This window comes from Syngnathoides biaculeatus, chromosome 5 (genome assembly GCF_019802595.1).
Source record: "Syngnathoides biaculeatus isolate LvHL_M chromosome 5, ASM1980259v1, whole genome shotgun sequence".
In the NCBI taxonomy this organism is placed as follows: Eukaryota; Metazoa; Chordata; class Actinopteri; order Syngnathiformes; family Syngnathidae; genus Syngnathoides; species Syngnathoides biaculeatus.
The window spans coordinates 30,300,910-30,318,704 of NC_084644.1; the positions used below are offsets into that span (position 1 = coordinate 30,300,910).

General features: G+C 42.1%; 1 protein-coding gene across 5 annotated transcripts in view; it reads right to left on the bottom strand.

The window, feature by feature from the left end:
• The window catches only part of erfl1 (Ets2 repressor factor like 1), a 150,657-nt gene that overhangs the window by 4,400 nt on the left and 128,462 nt on the right, over window positions 1-17,795 (bottom strand). For 3 of the 5 annotated variants that reach the window (XM_061820206.1, XM_061820209.1, XM_061820210.1), the window contains 4 exons: window positions 13,980-14,053; window positions 9,585-9,819; window positions 6,527-6,704; window positions 3,241-3,370 (listed from right to left, as the gene is read on the bottom strand). In XM_061820206.1, coding sequence (XP_061676190.1) covers window positions 3,241-3,370; window positions 6,527-6,704; window positions 9,585-9,819; window positions 13,980-14,053 — 617 coding nt within the window. Of the gene's footprint in view, window positions 1-3,240; window positions 3,371-6,526; window positions 6,705-9,584; window positions 9,820-9,908; window positions 10,072-13,979; window positions 14,054-17,795 lie in introns of all 5 variants that reach the window. The other 2 variants (XM_061820204.1, XM_061820205.1) reach the window with 1 other exon arrangement.

Consider the following 17,795-nt stretch of genomic DNA (forward strand, 5'->3'; position numbering starts at 1 on the left):
AAACTGTGGAGGATGAAGAAGAAGAGAAGGAGAGAGAGAGGGGGGGGGCTAGTTAGTGCATCTGTTTACACACTACCTCCCCCTTGCTCTCTTTATTTTGTGTGTGTGGAGTTCATTAAAGAGCATAGGTCAATGAAGTGATCTCTCCTTCCTTCCTTCCTTCCTTCCTTCCTTCCTTCCTTCCTTCCTCCTTCCTTCCTTCCTTCCTTCCTTCCTTCCTTCCTCTTTTAGCTTGTTTGGCAATAATATGTATAATTAATCCATTCATCCATCCATTTTCTTAGCCACTTATCCTCACAAGGGTCGAGGGAGTGGGGTGCCTAACCCAGCTATCAACCAGCAGGCGACAGGGTGCATCCCGAACTGGTTGCCAGCCAATCGCAGGGCACATCTAGACAGTCGCACTTACAATCACACTTAGGGGCAATTTAGAGTGTCCAATTAATATTGCATGTTTTTGGGATGTGGGAGGAAACCGGAGTGCCCCGGCAAAACTCACGCAAGCACGGGGAGAACTTGCAAGCTCCACACAGGCGGGGCCGGGATAGAACCCGGGTTCTCAGAACAGTGAAGCCAATCGTTTACATGTGCGCCACCATACCACCTATGTATAATTCATATTCACATAACTAACATCTCAGTCTTGAGTAAATGCTGCCATCCCTTTAATTTTCCTTCACAACTTAGCCACTGAGAGCTTGAATGGGTTAACGCAATTTTTGGTTTGTGTGTAAGTTTTAGGTTGATTCAAGAAATAAATAGAAAAAATGCAAGATGAATGCTGCTTGAAATCAATGTTTAGTTCCATCCGCGACATTTTGTGGGCAGTTATTTACTGCATCTTACGCTTTTCCTGATGTATCAGTGCAACACCGGGCCATCTCCCATTTTTAAGGTGTCAGGGCTGGTAAAATCAGGCTTCACCTGCCATAAAACGTCACCAAAAGTGAGGTTCAGGGATTGATAGAAAACACAGACACAAAGTGGTGCTTTAGCCTTTGTGAATCTTGTCTTTCATCATTTTTCATACTGCAAGATAATACTGGGACTTAGACCACTTCTTCTTTTCCTTTCGGCTTGTCCGGATTAGGCGTCGACACAGCGTGTCGTCTTTTTCTATCTAAGCCTATCTCCTGCATCTTCCTCACTAACACCCACAGTCTTCATGTCCTCCCTCACCACAACCATTGACCTTTTCTTTGGTCTTTCTCTCTCTCTTTTGCCTGGCAGCTCCATCCTCAGCACCCTTCTACAAATATACTCACTCTCTTGCTTCTAGACATGTCCAAACCATCGTAGTCTGCTCTCTCAAACCTTGTCTCCAAAACATCCAACTTTGGCTGTCCCGCTATAATGAGCTCATTCCTAATCCTATCCAACCTGCTCACTCCGAGCGAGAACCTCAACATCTTCATTTCTGCTACCTCCAGTTCTGCTTCCTGTCGTTTCTTCAGTGCCACCGTCTCTAATCCGTACATACATCCGGCCTCACCACTGTTTTATGGACTTTGCCTTTCATCCTAGCGGAGACTCTTCTGTCACATAGAACACCAGGCACCTTCCTCCAACTGTTCCACCCCGCTTGGACCTGTTTCTCACTCTCTCGCCTCTGGGCATGTCCAAACCATCGAAGCCTGCTCTCTCGAACCTTGTCTCCAAAACATCCATCTTTGGCTGTCCCACTAATGAGCTCATTTCTAATCCTACCCAACCTGCTCACTTTGAGCGAGAACCTCAACATCTTCATTTCTACTATCTCAAGTTGTGCTTCCTGTTGTTGTTGTTTCTTCAGTGCCACCGTCTCTAATCCGTAGATCATGGCCTGCCTCACCACTGTTTTATAGACTTTGCCCTTCATCCTCGCGGAGACTCTTCTGTCACATAGAACACCAGACACCTTCCTCCAACTGTTCCACCCCGCTTGGACCTGTTTCTTCACCTCCTTACCACACTCTCCGTTGCTCTGTATAGTTGACCTCAGGTATTTGAAGTCGTCCACCCTTGCTATCTCTTCTCCCTGGAGTTTCACTCTTCCCCCACCGTCCCTCTCATTCATGCACATATATTCTGTTTTACTTTGGCTAATCTTCATTCCTCTCCTTTCCAGTGAGTGCCTCCATCTTTCTAATTGTTCCTCCACCTGCTCCTTTGCTTTCACTGCAAATCACAACATCATCTGCAAACATCATGGTCCAAGGGGAATGCAATCTAACTTCATCTGTCAGCCTATCTCTTACTACCGCAAACAGGAAGGGGCTCAGGGCGGATCCCTTATGCAGTCCCACCTCCACCTTAAATTCTTCTGATACACCTACAGCACATCTCAACGCTGTTCTGCTGTCCTCATACATGTCCTGTACTATTCTAACATATTTCTCCAGCACACCGGACTTGCGCATGCAGGAACGCTCATATGTATGGCACGGTTTTACGCCGGATGCCCTTCCTGACGCAACCCCCTGCATTTATCTGCGCTTGGGACCGGCCTACAATTGGCACAACATTTACTGAATATATTTCCTAAAACAATTAAGTATTTATAAATATTTCAAAAACATAATAATTATATGCACGCACACAAACATATAGAAATATAGTTTGTTCTGTGACCATGCTTTGTCACCGGTGCCCCCAAGTTTCCCACTGAGTTCCATGGGATTCCCACCGAGATGGGAGTGAATTTCACGAGTAATCACATGATTAGGCATGAGCAAGAGTCAGGGGGAGTGGGCAGGAGCAGAAACTATGGCAACAAAATCACCAGGAATGGATTGTTTTGTTTTGATTGTTGTCATCCTAACTTTCAAGATATTTAAAAAAAAAGAGCAATATTGACCATGAGTAAAAAGAGAAACAAAAAGAATGGGAGTCCGATTCTGAAAATCTTTGGTCAAGATTGTGAAGGAATGGGATTAAGCTCTCAGGGAGTGGGAGCCAAAATCCACTCTTGCGCCAGCTTCGAAATTGTGCACCCCTACATATAAATCCCCAAGACATACAATAAAGCCAGCAGCATTTATTGCACCCATAAAACTTCAAACCACTCTGCTACAAAATAACAAAAATGGAGTCAGCCCACTCTAATTCTCAATGGCTTAATTGCTCAAACCTGCCTGCATCCTCATTGGATGCTCACTCGCTCGCTCCTCACCATTTGCCCCGGCGGTTGTTGTATTTCCTACTATGAGCCGCTAGTTTCCTCTGGCTATTGTTTCCCATATGCCACACAAGTTTGCTCACCTGAACTCAGGAAAGGAAATGTGTCCAGTCGGAGCTTGTCTCCTTCTGGCCCTGGCGCTGTGCTCCCTCGATCAAAAAGGGAGGAGGTTCGGCCCGAGTCTGGTAAGCGAGGAAACAGGGACTGTATGGTCTACACACCGAGAGACAAGGAAAAATACACAAAGGAATAAGAAATGTGTTTCCTCCAGCGACAAGTATTTTTTTCTTTTTTTATTATTTGAGTAAAACTACAACTGAAAAATCTTGTTTTGACACAGAAGAAACAAGATGGAATGCTATAATAAAGTCATCCTTTTTTCAGCATTAGGTACCATCAATACCATAATTTTATGGTATTGATGTTATTATATTCAAAAAAAGTCTTGATGATATAAGTGTGAGGTCAAAATTCCAGGGGTAAAATTGATGGCAATCAGATAATTGTTAAAAAAAAAGTAAACAAAAAAGACAATTGTTGAAAAATGTAATCTATGAAGTTGTAGTTTTACATAAAAATAGTAATCATAAGGAACAAAAAGCATACCTGTACTTTTAAAAGAAAAAAGTCAGATTTTTTTACACTTTGCCGCCAAATAGATATTTTGAAAAACATTTCTGAATTTTTTTTAGTAGAGAAACTATGCAAGCTTATTGCTGCCACACCCAAAAAGAAAAGTCACTCTCACGTTATAACGTGGTATACTTCACTTAATAATGTGGATGTTTCATGTTAAAACATATGTTTCACGTTATAATGTGGTTAATTACATGTTATTACGCGAATCATTTATTCATGTTATAACAATTGATTTCAGATTATAACATCAAACGTTTCATGTTATAACATGAAATGAAGCACATTATAACATGTAATTTATCACATTATAACATGAAACATATCACGGTAAAACCTGATAATTCAACAATTTCTCAAGAAAAACAGTTGTGTATTTTTGGGAGATTTTTGTTTTTTCCCCCCCAAGAGAAAGGTACATACAATATTCCAGCAATGAGTTGTAATTTGTGTCTCTGGACACTATTGTTCAGCATTCTCTCACATGAACAACATCAGTCATTTCATGCAAAGTGGCATTGGGATCTTCCCGAGAATTAACCCCGCAGTTTGGAATAAGGACCAAAAATGTTTGCGCCGTTCCCACAGAGATGATCGTGCTCCTCCTCGTGTTGATGGCGAAGCGTCCTGCAGGAGCGTGATGCAAACGGGGATGGAGCGAAGGCAAGGACGGAGATACAAAGTGCTGTCATGAGACGGCGGTCGAGGAGGGGAGGACATGTTTGAGGCTACAAAGGATAAGAGAGGAGGAAAGCGGGAAGATAGCGCGGCCCCGATTGAGGACGCACGGGAGCAAGATCTGAGGGGGTGACACTCATTCAGGATGTAGGGCGTAGAATACACGAGGGAGAAGGAGACGAGGTGAAGCAAATGGAACAGATGAATCCTGGGGACAAAGGGGGGATTTTTGTCCCCCTTCTCCCCAGATCAATAACCTGTGTCACCCCAAGTTTGAAAGGCAAGACTGTACTCCCCGAGCTGCGAGATCTGCGTTCGCTTAACAATCCGCATTAACGACCCGCGCCATTGATCTGATCTGACGCGACCCCGCTTTCATTTTCGATCGATGACACGCGGATACACCGCCGAAGACGGGGGATGAGAGAGACGACGGGATCATGTCGTCTTTGGGGGGTGGGGAGGGGGTGGTTTAAGGACGACTCAAAGCCGTCTCCTTGCGACCTTAAGCATGGCACAGACAAGTGACAGATGACACTGGTACTGTACTTTTAACATGAAAGCAGTTTTTGAGATCACATGGAAACTTTTCTGCACAGAGGCAGTTTAGCTCATCAACTGACTTACAATTCTTTCACTCCCAATTGAAATGAATGGAAATGCTGTGAATCCATTCCAGCCCCACCCCCCCAAAAATACACTCACAAAATTTTTTTAAACATGTTCAAGAAGAAAAGCACCCTACAGTCCTGCACTCCATAAAACCATACAGCAATGACGTATTCACTTAGAGTTTAAAGAATTCAACTTTTTTTTGCATCATTATTCAATATTTCAATATCCATTGACATGGTGCTCCTTCTTGAGTGGATGCCTTGGCCGATAGGGGGAGCATAATACAGACATAATACACAAAGAAAAGTTGCACAACTCTGATGAAATGATTAGCTGGTTCTTTTTTGCAGAGGATGAACACTATATGCTTGTGAGTATTATGTCTGTCTATGTGTGTTGCTGCACTTATTGTGGTTAAATTATTTTCAGGGTTATAACTACTGCAACATTGAAACTACATACAGTAGTTCTGTTAGTCCGTCTGTCCCATGTTAGCATTGCGCTAGCTGAATTTTATAAGTTACGTGGCTCGGTTAAATACATAATGTGTATTTCCCTTTGTTTTGTTTAAACTTCAATTGCAAATGACAATGAACAGCTTGAAGCAAGCACTCAGCCTCTTAATTTACATTTTTATTTTTTTACAATTGTTCACAATCTGGTGGTTGCTGGAAGTTTGCTGACACCGTTTAATGATCAGAACTTATGTTTGCTCACAACTAGGAAAGAAATTCTCTGTATGAGGGCTCATATCCTGAAAAAGGTGTAAATCAGGTCACCTGTATGTTGAGGTACCACAGTATTTCCAAGCAAAAATGCCAAAACAGCTAACGTTGTTAAATTGTGAGAAGGAATCAAATTACTTTTGGTTTATAAATTCTTCACTTTGATCAGGTACCAGAGAATATTAAATATCTTGGTTTTGACCAGGCAAATTAATAATACATACAGTACATCAATCCTAAATGCTACCCACATTTTGTTCTTCGATTGAATTCTAATCCAGTGAGAAATAATGATTTAAAGATGCATCGTTAAAATATCTCATTGTCTGACTTTTTGGGGGGTGGGTCAAAAGTTTGATCTTGAACAAAACGTCATACATTTTAGTTGTGATCACATCAAAATTGCCAGGAAATGGACTTTTACAATGACGTTTTCACTGGAAACTGTTGCCATTTACAAATGCATAGTTTCTTTTTATTGATAGCCATTCTCATACATTCAGGGAAGGCCCAGCAGGTACTTTCTAACTGCAACGGCAAAACTGCATGACATGAATAGATTTTTGTTGGAATTAAGTCAATTTTTCAATTTAAAAAGACAGCATGTCTGGTTTCACCAATTTTTCCCCAGCTTCTTTCATGCTAATGACACAGCATGTAAATGACTTTTATTGGCTGCGGTGAAACACGGTCGACTGCGAAATGCCTGCAGTACCTCTGGGGTGCAGTCGGGTGCGGTGGAGCCTCCGTTGAAGTGGTTCTGGGCCAGGAAGAAGGGTGAGTTGGCCATGTCCAGGATGGGATAGTTGACCAGCACCACCTTGCTGAAGTTGAACTTGTATGTGAAGCGCTTCCCTTTGGTTTTGTGCAAAATACGCTTATTGTAGTAATACCTGTAACACAGCAGAGGCAATCGAATGAGGAGGCTAAAGGATGAAGGAGGGGAAGGCATAACGACACGGGATAGAAATCAGTAAACAGAGCTGCGAGGGAAGTGCTATGCTCATTTCCCACTGTTTTAAATACATCTCTTCCCTCCTCGAATCAATTTGTGTCTCAATACTTTCATTCAATACCGCATGAGACATATTTAATTTGATTCTGTTGCTAGGAGACAAGATGTCAACATGAGAAATTCTATTAATTTTTTTTTTTTTTTTTACATTTACAAGCATGTTCGAAAAAGCGATAGACGAGGTAGTTCTGCAACTAAATTGCATTCATGTTTTAATGCTCTGTTTTATTCTTCAGGAATAAGCCCAATAAGTCCAGAGGTGCCAGATTCTCCCGACTACATCACTTGATGTGACCCGCAAAAGCAAACGACTTCCCATTTCTTGTTAAAACACCAACTGAAAATTGTCTTCACCTTGAATAACGTTGAAAAACTGCAAGCATTTTTCATTCCAAATCCCCTTTTTGAAAGTAAACGGAATCATTGTTGAATATGCTACGATACTTAATTTCTGATTTCGAAACTATCCATCAGTTTGTTGTAGTATAAAAAAATCTGAAAATAAATAATATATAATCCATTTATATCGGTTAAAATTCATAAGGCCGCTCCGAGGGAAGCCATAACTACAATGTGGACTGCAACTGAATGAGTTTGGCACCCGTGTTTTTGCCAGTGAATAATTTCTTTGAATCTGTAATGAGAAGTAACGAAGGTGTTAAGTGGAAATCTACTTGAATAAAAGTGTACATTTTACCTTGTAAATGTCGTCCAATCAAAGTGAAGTTTGGTAAAAAATAAAAATAATGAAGCCAGCAGTTTAATTCTGAACACCGCCACTGGAGGACCTAATTCGGACATTATCAGTCTTCTGATGTAGTTGGATCAATCAAGTCGCAAATAAAATGAACTCTCTGTAGTTACATCATGCATTGGGAGTGTCCGAAAAACTAAATCGTGAGGGGACGCGTGGCGGTCTTTATCGTAATAACCCTGGTGGGCTTGTTAGTTTCCTGTGCCACCACAGAAATGTGTGTACATGCCGTCTGGCTTAAGTGAAAGACCCCGACACTCAGGTGGGAGTGTGAAATCAGTAAAAATGCACAATTTCAGTCACTAATTTAGTAAATGTGGGCCTTTCTTTATTTGAAAGTATGCACAAAGAACGCTAAGCATTAAAACACCTCATTATGCAAGACATCAACCCACAAGGAGCGGCACGTATGTATCAGCGCCCCAACATGCGTTTTGCTTGGCGTGGCAATCGCGCAGTGGCCCTTAATTGAGCAATTAAGTGAGGCTAATTAAGAAGGCTAATTGTGGCCCCAGCCAATTCATAACAATTAGACTCTGACGACAACCCCCATTAAGAAGAGGCCACGGAACCCAGGAGGCAGAAGGGGTGGGCACAATCATTTATGATAACTATGCATTTAGGGGTGCTTGAGATGTGTTTAAATTAAACAAGTTTGGAGAAGTCCCTGAAACTTCAGGTCAAACTCCTTACTGACTTTGTTTGTTGCCCAACTCCTCTGTCAACGCTCAATTAAGATGGCTGTCGATAAGGAGGAACAAGTGAGGAATATTGACGTTCCCCGAGCAGAAGGTCCAAACTTTATCTCTTCATTTTTATCATCCATGTAAACATGAGGTTCCCGCATTTGCAGGTCCAGTAAATGTTATTCTGGGGGAATCCAGAGCTACCGACCACTAATAGGTGAAAATTTCTGTTATTGAAAGATCCACCCATTTTCTGAGCCGCTTATCCTCACAAGGGTCACGGGAGTGCTGGAGGCCATCCAAGCTATCATCGGTCAGGAGGCAGGGTACACCCTGAACTGGTTGTCAGCCAGTGGCAGGGCACATGAGGACAGACAACAGTCACACTCACAATCACACCTCAGAGAAATTTAGAGTGTCCAATTCATGTTAATGAATGTTTTTGGGCTGTGGAAGGAAACCGGAGTGCCCGGAGAAAACCCAAGCAGGCACGGGGAGAACATGCAAACTCCACACAGGCAGGGTCGGGATTTTCCTTCCCACAAGAGAGGGAATTAAGTACGTACTGTAAAAAGTCATAGAAGAAACACAATATAGTGGGAGCACGAGCAATGAAGTGTGATATATGAGGTGTATACTCTATTCACAATGTGGTAAAAGATGCGGGACGGCACTTGTGCGTATTTAACTCGGGATATTGGGGCATTCTCTATCACCATCTCAATTTTACAGCATTTAGATCGAGTGACAAATTTTGTCTCGCGTCACAAGCAAAAATTATCCACCAAGTCGGTAAATTCACAAGTTGGTGCACTGCAGGCGCTAATGTACACAGAACTAAGTTTTATGACAGAAAGCCAAAAGCTGCAGTTACAGAAAATCAAGTGGCGTAAATGGAATTAGTTCCAAAACCTAACTCCACCACAACAATGGGAGAGCATTTTGGATTCAAGCCAGATCAATGCGGCCATCCCGCTCACACCAAAGATTTGAATTTTTACAGCAAAAGGGTTTTAAGGGACAGACAGAAAGATGGGGTGGTCAAGGGGACTAGGGGTGAGAACCTCAGCAGAACAATAGTGAGAGAGTCTAGAAAACAAGTAACATTACAAAAGTGGCATCAAATTCATTTTTTTGTATTTTTTAAAATCATTAGGCTATGTGAAATTTTTGTTGTAGGCCATCTGTCTCCCAACAGCGTACATGAACTGTACCAGTCTGTACTTTGTTCATGAATCCCGGGCCAGATTTTCCTCCAATTCGCCCCTGTCCGTGCATGACACGGTCATTGAATGAATGGGATAATTATATCAAGTACCTTAGTGCTCTACTCAGCTTGTCGTAGTTCATGTGAGGTTTGCACTTCCTGATCCCCCACAGTCGAGCCACCTCATCTGGGTCCTTGATGACGAACTCGCCGTAGTCGCCCTGCCATGCGATCACACCCTGGTACTCTTCCTTCTGCAGCAGCTCCAAGATGAAGTGCCACAGCTGGATCTGCCGCGATCCCGGACTCGACTCCGGCTTGTAGGCCCAGTCAGGGAAGGCGAACCCTGCGCGGAGGGGGAGCAGAGAAAAGAGTGGAGGATTTAAGAGGCCTGTCGTTTATTCCGTCAATTGCCGCTGGGAACGAAGAAGTCACCATCCAGATGAGTGATGAAGGTGAGGGATGATGTGTTTAATATCACACCACCTGCCTGCCCTGAGCTACAGTACGTTAGCGAGTGCTTGTGCCCTCTGGGCTGCACAGATTGCTCAGGTGGGTGATGACAAGACTCTGGCAGAGATGTGATTGATGCTGCGGCCTGCACACACACACACAAACACACGCACATACAAGCCTTAAAGCTGATTTTTTTGCACATCACACACACAAGGACCCAAGTATTTGTACTCATTTGACAGTCAAAGTCAATATAAAGATGGACTTGAGGGCAGACCTCTGCCAAGGATCAACAACAGTGATGACTCTGCTCTGACTTAGGAAGCAAATAAAGCAGTCGAAATTATGTATTTTATTATTAATAAAAAGACCTGGAGATCAAGAACTAACGTCGCGTTGTTTCTTTTGGACAGCAAACTAGTTGGGAGTGAATTAACAGTCAATTCAGTCCCTTATTTGTAAACAGCCTGCCTGATCTTGATGAAAGTGATCTAGCAACAAGTGACCTGGCAATTAATTTTGTGACAGCACCAAAAATATTAAAACTGAACAAATCTGATGACTGATATTACATGTTAGATTACTTAAAACATACGTTCATCCATTTTTTGAGCTGCTTCTCCTGACTAGGGTCACGGGAGTGCTGGACCCAATCCCATCTGTCATCAGGAAGCAGGGTACACCCTGAATTGGTTGCCAGCCAATCGCAGGGGACATAGAGACAAACAGCTGGACTCACAATCACACCTTAGGGGAATTTAGAGCATCCAATTAATGGATATTTTGGAGATGTGGGAAGAAACGAGAGTGCCTGGAAAAAAAACCATGCAGGCGCGGGGAGAACATGCAAACTCGACACAGACGGGGCTGGGATTTGAAACCTGGTCCTTGGAATTGTGAGGCCAACACTCTAACCAGTCATTCACCGCATTGCCTTATTCAAAACATAATGGATATATATATATATATATATATATATATATATATATATATTATATATATATATATGTTTTAAAATGAAATGAAATCAGATTTTAAATTTACTATTTAGATAATATTAAAATGCTTTGTATTGTTTCAAATTAGGTTGAATATTTTTGAATTATTATGCCTTGCAATTGACTGGCAACCAGTTCAGGGTGTAGTCCGCCTTTCACATGTAAATCAGCTGGGATAGGCTCTAGCACTGCCATGACCCTTGTGAGGATAAGCAGCTCGGGGAATGGATGGATCCATCGATCCATCTATCTTCTAACTCTTATCTGAGGTCTAGGTGGGATGGTATTAGCTTTCTTTAGCAAGGTCACCCAGATTTATCTTTCCTCAGCCACTCCATCCAGCTCTTCCAGAGGTATACCGAGGTGTTCCCAGGGCAGCCGAGAGACGTAATCCTTACAGCGTGTCCTGGGTCATGCCTGGGGTCTACTTCTGGTGAGATGTGCCTAGAACACCTCATATACGAAGCCTCCGAATCAGATGCCCCAGCTACCTCATTCGGCTCCTCTCAATGCGTAGGAGCAGAGGCTCGACACTGAGTCCCTCAGGGATGACCGAACTTCTCACCCTATCTCTAAGGGAGAGGCTGGCACCCAGCGGAGGAAACTCATTATGGCCGTTTGTATCTGGGATCTTGTTCTTTTAGTCATGACCCAGAGCTCATGACCACAGGTGAGGGTAGGAAGATAGCTCGACCGAAAAAGTGAGATTTTTGCTTTACATTAGCTTCTTCTTGACCAGAATAGACTGATACAAAGTCCGCATCAGTGTAGACGCTGCACTGATCTGCCTGTTGATGTCCAGTTCCATTCTTCCTTCACTGGTGAACAAAACCCAAGATACTTAAACTCCTCCGCTTGGGGCAGATTACATCTTGATGAAGCCAACAGAACCACATCATCTGGAAAAAGGAAAATGCAATACTGAGGCTACCAAACCGGACCCACTCTGTACTTCTGCTGCGCCAAGAAATTCCGTCCATAAAAGTTCTGAACAAAATCAGTGACAAAGAGCAACCTTGCATGAGTCCAACAGTTACTGGAAGAGAGTCAGACTTATTGCCGGCAATGGGGACCAAACTGTGACACCGGTTATACAGGGACCGAACAGCTGTAACAGGGGACATGATCAAATGCCTTCTCCAATTCCATAAAACACATGTAGACTGGTTGGGCAAACTCCCATGCACCCTCGAGGACCCTGTTGAGGATGTAGAGTTAGTCCACTGTTTCTTGGCCAAGATGAAAACCACATTGCTCCTCCTGAATCTGAGATTCAACTTCCTGATGGATTCTCCTCCCCAGCACCCCTGAATAGACCTTACCAGGGAATCTGAGGAGTGTGATCCCACTGTAGTTGTAACACAGTCTGCCAAACCAGAGGGACTGTCCCTGATGACCACACGATGTTGCAGAGGGGTATCAACCAGGACAGCAATGTGGTGTCGTGACCCGCGCCCGGGCAAGGGAAACCTAGATCCATTTTTTGTACTTGTCATACAGGTTTATCTTGCTTTGTCTGGTTCCACACCTAGGACCCTTTTATCATGGGTGACCCAACCAGGGGCGTGAAGTCTCCTACAATTTAACTCCTACGATTTTTGAGACAAACAAACCCCTGCACCACGATGAGGTGATGGGTCAAGGAGGGGGGAATGGATGGATGTATTTTTAAATTATTTGTTTTTATTCTATTTTACAAAATGTTTTATTGTATACATATTATAATTTGTGAAAATGAGTCCAAATGATTCTTTGTCGATATGTGCCCTCCAATTGGCTGGGGACCAGTTCAGAATGTACCCCGCCTCTCACCTAGAGTTTGCTGAGATAGGCACCAGCACACCTGGGACCATAGTGAGGATAAGTGGTAGGGAAAATGGATGGGCATTTGAAAATAATATAATTTTGACATTATGGAATTTAGTAGTATTTACTCTTTTTTGACATTTTGTGAAATTGTCTAAAATTAAATTTTACCTTTTGTGTGTAACATCCCTTAATCCTGACACAGTATGTAGCAAATAGCAGTAAGCGTGCCATTGTTTTTGTTGAATACAAACTGAGTTACAGTAGGTAAGTAAGTTCTTGAGTGAGCGCTCGTGACGTGCACGTGGATGTGACTGACGTGAGCGTGCATTTCACTGACATGAACATTGAAGAGCCAGAGATATATGCATGCATGAAATTCATAGACATGGGCATGTGAGTGTTAGTGAATGTGAACATTACTGATGTGTGTATGAGCACTAGTGAAATTAACATGTGAGCGTCAATAACATGGGCATGAGGGCTAGTGACATGTTTAAGTGGTGTTTATAAGAGCATGAGGTAGTCGTGCATATGAGTGTTTGACTAGTGTTTATAAGATCATTTGATCAGTGTTTACAAGGTGGTTTGTCTCGTGTTTATGAGAACCTTTCAGTGGAGTGTGTGTGTGCGCGTGTGTGAGAAAGAGCGAGAGAGAGAGAGAGAGAGAGAGAGAGAGAGAGGAGAGAGAGAGAGAGAGAGAGAGAGAGAGAGAGAGAGAGAATATTTGAATAGCAAGTATAAGAACTAATCCTGAATAACATCCTTAACTCCCCGCATATTATGGTGTGCACGCTTGGCCACTTGGGTGCAGTGTAATACAAACATCCAGAAACTTTATACATGAGAAAGTAATCTAACTTTCATAAAGCAAAGACAGCTATGTGGTTGTTTTAGATACAAGTCTAATTCTGTTTGTTTTATGCTTAGCTTGAGAGTAAATTTCAATTGGCAGTCGCGATGAACAGCTTGAAGCCTCTTTTTTTTTCAAGACATTACTGCTTGCCAAAATGTGAGCTGAGTTGAGTTCACGGGATTAACTGTCCTCATATTTCAAATAAAATTTTTGCTTCAAAAGCAAAAAAACAAAAAGCTACAATTGCGCCTATATTTGGGTCACCTGTATCTCAGGACACCACTGCTCATTCACTTGTATACATGATACCTTGTGTTGGTTGTGGTTTAGTGTATGTTCCCAAAGACAAGTGTGAGTGTGAGTCAGGTGTGAGACAAGTGAGGTACACACCTGGCGTCCAGAGTGCGGGCACTGGAGGTAGCAGTAGATCGCTGACGCAGTTACAGTCCATGCCTCTGCAACACCTAACGAATAAACATGAAAAACATTCATCAGTCAACAAGTTGAGAACGAAGAGTACATTTCATTTCAAGGTTCCAAAGGGAATTCAACACAGACGTGCAGCAGGAAGGCCAAAGAACACAGGCGGATAAGATTCTGAAACGCACCTCGTATTGACGAGTAACGCGTCAAGGTTATGTTTCTTATAGCGATCGGGCGTTTGATGGATGTGATCCCGTGCCGCCACCTGAGGCCCAGCATGATGCAATGCGTTGGACATCCACAGCCTGGTGCGCATCGATAAACAGCAAGGGTGCAGTTGAAAAGCACGTTAAAGTTTAATTCGACTTAATCAGGTGGAATTTTCCAGTATTTTTGCGTAAAGTCGGGCTGCATATTACACGCAAAAAGTTAGAAGTGTTTTGTTTATTTGACACATATTAAAAACACAGCATCATGTTCAATATGCCGAGAGGAACTTTTGGAGTGCAAGAAAAGTTTCTGTCGAACCCGAAACAAAGAAACAAAGAATCTTGCCCTGGAAGATAATTGCAATTAGATACTTTCACACCAACATTTCTGACTTAGTTACGACTAAATACTAGACTTTACACCAATCTGATTGACTTAATCGAGGGCTGCCGAGAATTAGCATATGTGCTGATCGACTGATTGGGTTTAATTTCATAATTTGATGATCTGATCATGGCATTGATTGGCTCGGCAAAAGATATTTACTCCGCATTCCCATCAATTACAGTATATTTGAATCCAAATTCTAGTTTATTTTTAGCTTTGTCACGTCAATTCTCAGAACAGCAGCTGCCAAGTGGCAGGAATATCACTTAGCCTCCACAAAAAAGAATAAAAAAGCATTAGCTTATTTATCCCCATAATGTACATTTGACATGACAACATAGTACAGTAAGTACCTAAACAAACACACTATTCCCAGTACACTTCTCTAAAGACTCTTAACTGACGTTACTAGATTGATGCCGATTGTGCTCCATGAAGAAAACTCATGTGAGGATAATCAACTCAGGTAACGGATGGATTGCAAACAAAATAGGGCGAGTGAAACATTAGCATTTGCATAGTTCATAATGAAATTCAACTGTATTCCCTAAAATTTGGCTTCTACCTAAAATTAGATGACATTTTTGCCAGTGAGTCTGTGGAATTGTTTTGCAGTGAATCATTCCAATCAAACTAAAAAGCAAAAAATAAAAATGTACAAATTGAAGGACATGGAACACTGGCATCTCTAGATATTGCCATAAAATCTACATGGGCAGATAAATAATTATACAAGGAGGGGCCAAAAGTAGATTTATATATATTTTTTCCATTTTATTAAATTTATTTTTTTGCTGGCATCTTTTCCACTTCTTCCTTCCTTTTTTCTTTCTACCTTCCTTCCCTCACATTTGCTTTTCTCTCATGAATCCAACCATCCTTCCATTCTTTTGTTTAAACTTAACTTTCTTCCTTCCTTCATTGCTTCCACATTTTTTTAATCATACAGCCTTCTTTTAGTAGTAGTTAAGTTATGAAAATGTGGACCTTTGTTTATTGGTGTGTATTCTACATTTTAAAATTTGATACATAAAAGCAAATAGGTTTAGTCATTAATTAAGTTTCAACCAGTCCTAAAATATGTTTTTTTTTTTTTTTTTTTTCTGAGAGCAGCACATTCGTTTTTATACAAACACCAAGAAAATTCCGGTGAGAGCAGGCTCAAAAGTAACTGTTGAATTCCAATTAGTCGCACTGCATTTTTTTTTCACCCCGCCAGCAGGTCTAAACGAGGTAGGGGGTGTTAGCGCCATGTAAATCAGTGAAATGCTAATCATAATACTAATGATGTTGCAAGCAAGGGAGGATTTGGACTAGCGGTGCAGTGGGCACATGGCGATTTTTCATCAGGGTTGTTTTACAAAAGATCACATGAAGAACAAGAAATGCCCGCGCCGCTGCTTTTTCTACTGGTGCACTTCTTTTTTTTTTTGCTATCTTTAATGCTGCCCTCTGCATCGCTGCCTTCGTGCTTCTTCTCCCTCTATTTAATTATGCTCTGTGAATTTGGGATTTTTCCCTCCAGCATTGAAATAGAATGTGAATTATTAAGGTGTGTTTGTATAAATTATTATTGCTAACTCCAGGCACTTCTCTCTCTCTTTCTCACTCCCTCTCTTTTGAAACAGTCTCCCTCTCTCGACCCGCTCCTGGCCTTTGGATAGTAGCAACTCTCTGGCTTGCTTTATCTGTCGTGTTTTCACGCTGCTCATCTCTATCTTTAGATATGTCTTTGGCTTCTTTCTCTTCTTCTTTACCATTCATTTTCATCCATCCATTCATTTTCTTATCCGCTTATCCTCACAAGGGTCGCGGGACTGCTGGAGCCTATGACATCTGTCAACGGGGAGGAGGCAGGGTACACCCTCAACTGGTTGCCAGCCAAACGCAGGGCACATCGAGACAAACAGCCGCACTCACAATCTCACCTAGGGGAAATTTTGATTGTCCAATTAATGTTGCATGTTTTTAGGATGTGGGAGGAAACCGGAGTGCCGGGAGAAAACCAACGCAGGCACGGGGAGAACATGCAAACTCGACACAGGCAGGGCTGGGATTGAACCCGGGTCCTCATAACTGTGAGGTCAATGCCACCGAGCTGCCCCATTCATCTTTGCATTTCTAATTTATTTTGCACCATCCTGTACATAAAAGTGTGTTCAAAGTCCAGTCCGTGTTATTTCCAGGCCCAAAGAACCCTTTTTAGTGTCCCATGGCATATTTTGAAAGTAAAATAGCTTTTAGGATTTATGGATTTTTGGAAACCCATCCATTTTATACAATACTTGTTCTCATTTTGGTGGCCTTGGGGCAAAATCCCTGGATTGGTTAAAAGTCAATCTCAGCAGAATACCTACAGACAAATAACCATTGACTTTCATAATTATGGACAATTTAGAATCCTCAATAAACCTAATGTTTTTGAAATGTGGGAGGACACAGTACCCGGCAAAAACCCCAGAAAACCTCTCACGGCTGAGATCCAAACCCAAAACCTCTAGCACACATGCTAACCACATAATCCACAGTTAAGGCCCATTTTCAATCCATCCATTTTCTACACCGGTTGTCCTTATCATGGTTGTGCGTTAGCTGGAGCCTTTCTAAGGTGACATTGGGCAAATTGCAGGGTACACCTACACTCTGGACTGGTCACCAGTCAATCTCAGAGCACGTACTGACAAACAAGCATTCACACTCACATAGACTATTCGTTTTCAGCCAACCTAACAAGCCTGTTTTTGGAATGTTTGAAGAAGCCGCAATTCCCGGAGTAAAGTCAGGGAAATCACCCAAATGCCACACAGGAAGGCAGGAGCTAAGATTTAAACTCAGAACCTTGACTGTGACAGACTATTTTATCACTCGCCCATGGTGCTGAAATGTGATGCCCTTATCAAAAAATATCAGTTGAGTGATTAACAGGAAAGCAAATGATTGAAACATTTTTCACAAACAGTAATGATAACATTTGTAAAGACAAATGCAGACTCTGCTCATCCTTTAAACAGCCTAACACATTTTTGTCACTTTCTGTAAAATTAACTAACAAATTCAATCAAACATTTTAAGAAATTGAGCGCTGGAATTGAAAACTGATTTATTGTACATCTATGTTGCAAAGAGTCCACCCACTTCAGAGCAATAATGGGGGTTGTTGATGTGTTTTTATTTGGAGTTGTATCT